Source organism: Glycine max, chromosome 15 (assembly GCF_000004515.6).
Source record: "Glycine max cultivar Williams 82 chromosome 15, Glycine_max_v4.0, whole genome shotgun sequence".
NCBI lineage: Eukaryota > Viridiplantae > Streptophyta > Magnoliopsida > Fabales > Fabaceae > Glycine > Glycine max.
In genome coordinates, this window is record NC_038251.2 from 36,247,319 (window position 1) to 36,254,466 (window position 7,148).

General features: G+C 35.1%; 1 protein-coding gene across 1 annotated transcript; it reads left to right on the top strand.

Moving 5' to 3' along the window:
• Nucleotides 1-3,694: 3,694 nt before the first annotated feature.
• Nucleotides 3,695-5,314, top strand: LOC102670052 (protein FAR1-RELATED SEQUENCE 5). Its single transcript, XM_006598451.1, has 2 exons — nt 3,695-4,599; nt 5,068-5,314. The coding sequence occupies exons 1-2, from the start codon at nt 3,695-3,697 to the stop codon at nt 5,312-5,314; spliced, it is 1,152 nt and encodes a 383-aa protein (XP_006598514.1).
• Nucleotides 5,315-7,148: the final 1,834 nt, after the last annotated feature.

The following is a 7,148-nucleotide window of genomic DNA, read 5'->3' on the forward strand; positions in this document are numbered from 1 at the left end:
AAATGATTCACATCCATAATCAATTGATAAACTTATAGGTGTATCCTTCCATTTTCTGTGATCTCATGTGGTTTTCCAAAATTTCCTCTTTCCTCATAGATTTTAGTAATCTTATCATTAGAATGATAATGATTTCCAATGATATCTATACTTTCTTCAAAGTCACTCAAGTCATCATTATGATGTGTCTCACTCCTACACTATTCATAACTCAAAGGATCATATTCATTGTCTAGCGACCCATTGACATTGAGAGGACCATTAAAAGTCTCATTCTCATCATTTACAAAGACCTCATCTTGACCTTCAACATTTTCATGAGCTACCTCTTCATGTGCATTTGCATAAAAATGTTAATTTGCATCTACCTTTCCATTTTCAGCAACATTCTTTTCACTTAGATCTTCATTTAAGCTCACATTCTCATTAAAAACATCATTCAACACTTCATTCATAACTTCACCTATTGTTGCATTCACACTAATAGTTTCACTCATTGTTGCACCCACACCAACATCACCAGCTTCATTCACATATTCAATTGTCACATTAATAGATTCAATCAACTTCTCACCCACACCATTATCAATGGCTAAAGGTTTTCTCCAAAACTCATTAGTATTTCTACTAGCATACAAATAAATATACCTCTAATTTTGATTCTCTAGATACATCTACATTATACTTGAGGGGTAGAATATTACCATTAACAGCTGACTTAAACCAAAGAGTGTATAGATTACATAGTGACAATTTCAATTCATCTGCAAAGTGGTAGACATCTCCATGTGCACAAAAAATGCCAAATTTGTTCCGGTCTTGGTTGTGAATCATACATGGTTCTTCACCAATTTTCTCCATAAAATGCACCAAGATATCCATTTTTCCTTTGTCTGAGCCCAAATAAGGCAATTCATTTTCCACGTCAAACATTATGTCTTGCAATCCAACAACAACAACTAAATTTTTTTGCAAAATATACTATTAACCCAAACAACAAAGTAGGAAAGTGTGTAAAATATCAGTGGTACCCCATAGAAACCCAACAAATCAAAAAAAAAAAAACTTGAACCTACAGTTACAAACAAACACTAAAACCCCACAATATCCCCCACACAACTCATGCACATGATCTCTGCCAAGAAACAAGACGAAGACTAGGGTGCAAAGGTGAAACTCCTTTCGCACCCAACGTAATTTTGGAAAAAAAGAGATAACCAACCGCGTCTGTCCGATTTAACAATAAAAAAATTAAATGGTTGAGATTTGTTCAGGGCAACCGGTTGAATATGTAACATGAGAGATATCTCCCCTTTGGAATAGGGTTCGCCTTCCCCTCCCCCTTTGGTGTAATGTTACCCTAGCAGAGGTCGCAGTTAAACGATTGAAGCATAGGGTTCTCCAATTCAGCACGATTGAAACAAAGGATGAAACAAGGGTCCTCTCTTATTTCTAGAAGCAAAAGCAGCTGCTTCTTTCGTTTTTGTGCATCGGCATCACTAACGGTGACATATGTTGCAATGAAGCCCACAAAGCCCGGCTTGGAGGAGATTCGGGGCCAAATCCACAACTAACGTTCACCCTTTCCTCCTAGCACGTCAATAACCTCGAGAAGGGTATGCCCCAATCGATTGTAGTTTTCATTTTTAAGGTTTTCGCCCTCCTTAGGCTTATGTTTCAATTTTTATGTTACTTTTAGTTTGTGCGGACTTGGTTCACGATGCAAAGGGCAAGCGGCTCAGGGTTAAGGCACTTGTTAGGACTCATCTAATCTGCAATCCTTCCAGACCTTTGGTGACTCATCTAATCTGCACATCACTACCAGGAAGTCCCTTTGTGGTGAAAGTATTTCCACTCTTTTGTCACTTTTTATTATTATGGTTGTAGTTTGGTTCACTTGTCCCTTTTATTGTTTGCTTCTTATATTGCTCTTTTGATTGATGTTTGTTTTGCAATTAGGTTTGCCTTAATGTTCTTCTATGTTGCTATGTTATGTGTTGTAGTTTTGAACATGCATGCCCTTTGTATGAGGAGTAGTTTTGCAATATATCTCTTAGTTTGCAAGGTCTGGAATGTGGTAAATGGAAAATTTGGATGGAGACTTTTGAAGGAAAAAGGAAGATTAACTTAGTTGTATCATGTTTATAAATATGAATATAGGATGATTGGGAGGTTTCATTGGTAATCTATTTCTTTGGAGGCTCGGGACTCTAAGTGCGTGTCAATTGAAGAGTTGTAGAATAAGACTGCAACTCATAGACAGTGGCTTCGTTAAGGGAAACCACAAGAGCCGTAGTGCAAGCGAGTCTTCACAGGGCAGTCATGTATGGACTCGAACCTGGGTGATCTATCATTTTAAAAAAGCTCGAATTGTGAGATAAAAAAGTGTTAATTGTTGTAATCTTGTCATTAATTTAGAGTTGCATATGATGACTATTTCTATTTTTAATATTAGGCCGTCTCTCTAAATATGTATTTGTTCAATTCAGTGTTTTGTTACCAATCATATAATCTTGTATAATGCAATTCTTTGTATTTCTATTGTATGATGCATATAGTGTTTTAGCTCTGAAATTCAATTAATGTATCTTTCATTTGTCATTTGTTGAGGATCAGATCTTGTGCATTGGCTCTATGGGCTTATGTGGCTCTGGTTTGGGTATACCTAATCCCCTAAAATGCCAAAAATTAGTTAACTTTTACCATACCCCCACTGTCCCCCCTTCCACCCCCCCCTAAAAAAAAGTGACTATGTATAGCAAATGTATCCGCAGGAAGCTAAACCACTTTTTCAATTTATTGTAGTTGCAGAAGTTTTAATGCCTTTATATAAAAATATACATATTCATTTATAGACTAGCATGTTTGCACATTGTGCCTGTGTGTCCCAAGTTCCTAGTCCAGTCAATGTCATAGTAACTTCATTATGTAGTGTAGTTGAACCACCATGTCTTAATGATAGAGAAATTATGGTGTTTCAAATGCATCAATTAGCTGATGTATTTTTTTATTTATTTTCAAATGTATTGGTGTGTAGGAGTTGGAGGATATAATGTTAGAGATGGAAAGTAGTGATAATTTTTGTAGCTCTGTCAATGGTGATCGTGACGATGATGTTACTAAAGTGTATGATGATGACGAAGCTAATGAGGAAGATGTTGACCACAATCGTATGGGGGATAGTGACGACCAAGATGATGTCGGACTTGAACATGAGGAGGAAGCGGATTCTGAGGTAGACAATGACGATTATCGAGATTATGATGATTTATGGATTCCAAGTTTCTTTAAAGAGGAATGTATAACTATGGATACCATAGTTGATATTAGACAGTTTGACATGGGAAAAATGACCATTGAAGATGTAAGCAGGTTGGATTTTTGTGACTTGGAGATAGCATATCTCTTCTACTGATTTTTCTGTTAGGAAGAGTCATATTCTTAGAAGCACATATAGGGAAACACTACAACAAAAATTTGTTTTTTCATGTGCTAGTTAAAGGAGAGATAAAGGATCGACATCAAATACAAGGAAGCGCCAAGAAAAAAAGAAAGCAGGTGTGGTTGTCAAGTAATGTTTCGTGTTCATGTGCATTTTTGTATGGGATGATGGTATGTGACATGTTGGAATTTTGAGCACAATCATTTATTATTGGACCTAAAATTGTCATCTTTGTTGCCAGCACATAGGAAGATGTCAGCAACTGATATTATACAAATTGAAAACTATAGAAAAGTTGGCATTAGACCTCCGCACATGTACACAACATTTGCCAATCATTGTGGTGGATATGACAAAGTGGGGTTTATTAGGAAAGATATTTACAATCAAAAAGTGCGCATGAGAAAGCAACATACCTCTGATGCAAGTGGTGCATTAAAGTATTTGCATAATTTACGCAAGAAAGATCCAGTGATGTATGTTTCATACACTGCGGATGAAGGCTCAAGACTACAATGGTTGTTTTGGTGTGATGCTGAGAGCCAATTGCTTTATGAGGTATTTGGTGATGTACTCATATTTGATGCCACTTATAAGAAAAATAAGTATTTGTTCCCTTTTGTTGTCTTCTCTGGTGTTAACCACCATAATCAGACAATAGTTTTTGGCACTGCTATCATGACTGATGAGACGGAAGAAACATATGTTTGGTTCTTAGAAAAATTCTTGGAAGCAATGAAAGGAAAAACTCCTTGTTCAATAATAACTGATGGCGATCTAGCTATAAGGAATGCTATAACAAGAGTGATGCCAGGTGTTTTTCACAGACTGTGTGCATGGCACTTATTGAGTAATGCATTGAGCCATGTTCGAGATAAACAAGTTTTGAAATGGTTGAAGAAGCTAATGCTTGGTGATTTTGAAGTGATCGAATTTGAAGAAAAATGGACAGAGATGGTTGCTACCTTTCAATTGGAAGATAATAGTTGGATTGCTGAATTGTACGAAAAAAGGATGAAGTGGTCTCCTGCCCATTTGAGGGGTAACTTTTTTGCGGGCATACGGACAACATCTCGATGTGAAGCCTTCCATGCTCATGTTGCAAAATATGTTCATTCACGAACTAATTTAACGGATTTTGTAGAACAATTTCAAAGGTGCCTCACATATTTTCGATATAGAGTGGTTGTGGCAGATTATTTCTCAACATATGAGAATGAAGTTTTGTAAACAAATCTTTGATCTCTTGAGTGGTCTATTGATCATTAGCTTACTAAGGAGATGTTTATACTTTTTCAGTCCTATGTCTCTTGGACTATTAAGTTAAGAGTCGTTGATTGCATAGAGATGGTGATGTTCTTAGTTTACACGATTGTTAAGTACTGTAGTGGAAGTGTTTGGCGTGTGTCCTATTGCCCATTCACAGTTCATTTTAGTTGTTGTTGTATGAGAATGCAATCCATTGGTCTTCCATGTGATCACATATTGGCTGTTTTGGTTTGTTTAAATTTTACGGAGTTGCCAAGTTCTTTGGTTCTGAATAGGTGGTCAAAATATGCCACAAAAGGTATCAAAGAAAAATATCCCGATTCTTCAATGTATTAGGATTCCCATTTGATGGGCAGGTATGCCACTCTGGTTCAAGTTTCTAGAGAAGTCTGTGAAGCTACGTACTGTGATCAAGAGGCATATGACAAAATGTTGCATTTCCTATCAAATGAGCTTAGAAGGCGAAAGTCCAAGAAAAACAGCCAACCATGTTTCGATGAGAATGATAACCAGCATGGTGATAATTATGATGGTATTTTAGACCCTGTTGTTGTTCGAACTAAAGGATGTGGACAAGTTGGAATAGATGAATCCGGCAAGTGAAGGAGAATCCAAAACTGTGGCCAATGTGGTGGAAGTGGCCACAATAAGCGTTCTTGCACCAACCCTCCTCGAAATGCAAATGTTCCTGTTGGTGGTCATTTATTTCATCTAGTGAACAAACTAACACTACATGTCAACCTATAGATGAATATAACTATGAACTGGTAATCATCTACTTGTTTGGGACAATTTGTTTTACAATTTTTATGTTATGCACTTAATGATGGGCAATGAAATCATTCATTCACATATTGTTTGGGACACTGTTTTTTGTTAATGTTGCAATTCATGTAGCAGCCACACACATTTGTTGTTGGTAGTAGCTATGCTGGTTGATAATCATAATTTTGTTGTGTTGAACAAATTGATTGGTAATGACTTAATGTTTGCATCATTTTTTAATTTTGTTATCTATTTGGATATAAGTGGCTTAACCTTGTTGGCTTAACCTTGTTATTGTGTATATGTTGCTGGTGGTTTTTTTTTTCCAGGATTATCCACTTAAAAGTAACTTATGGAAGCATTATGCAATTATACTATATGTGGATGCAATGTTTATAGCACATGAGGTTTTATTTGATCCATGTTTAACCGAAACAACAACTTATATTTGGTAGTTGGTGTCTTTATTTTGTATGTTGGTCATCAATAGTGACTCTAATTTATTATTTGGTTGTGTTAAATATGCATAAACATATAGGATAATGTGTTAGAACTTATTATAATAGTTACCGACATGTTTTATTTAACTTGGAAGGGAATGAATGATGTTAATTTTGTATGAATTTCATTGTTTACCAAAGTTTACATCTGATTGTATATATTTTGTTGTTTGAACCATGGGTCTTGAACCCGTTGTCATTGGTAGATGAAGGAAGGAAAATGAAACAAAGGAAATAAATTGATTTCTTCAAACGGGGTCACCATTGATCCACTTCCTAAGCAAATTTTGTTAATGGGTTTCACTTTTTGAATGACCAAGGCAGAAAGGCATGGGACATTGTTTGTTTCAGTTGGTTCAGTGGTCTTTAATTTTTATTGGCAATATTAATTGGATACCATGAATCTATATTAATGGTTATAATTAGACTTTGAGTTGTTGGTCCCTTGTTCTTATTCCCTCATTATAAATGAGTCAAGAGTCACGCATTATACCATGATCAACTATTATTTATTGTTGTAAGAAGGATTATTTTGGGCTTTCACACTTACACTTGCACCTGTAGTTAGCAAATGTGTTTTTATGTGCATACTCAAATGCGGGTAATTTTGTTGGATCAAGTCATAATAAGGGTTTTAGCTGAACAGATTATATATCCCTCCTATTATATAAATATGACAATATCGGTAGACTATTTTGTGGACAACATACATTTATATTGTCCCTTGAAAGTTTCTCAAAATAATTTACATTTTTTTTTCCTGAATGTGAGTTTTGTTATTTGCTTATAAAATTATTGAGCTGAAATCTAGTACAAAGTTTTTTTAATTGAAATAATTAGTTTATTTTTTTTTTAATTTTTGTATTTTTCTTAATTATAATATTTTTAAATATGCAAAAAATACACTGGATGGTTAAATTGTAAATAGATAGAAATAATATTTTTAATGATAATTTTTTTTCATTACACGGTCTGTTCCCATATAATCACATCAATAATTTGTGGTCTGTTCCCATATAATCACATGAACAATCTATGCTCTGTTACCATTTGCATTAACGTTAATGATAGAATTACTACTATGTTGTTAGAAAGTACGGTAGGATATTGAGCTTTTAAAAAAATAGACACCATCAGTCCATTCTATTTTTTAACTCCTCGGATCATTCTCG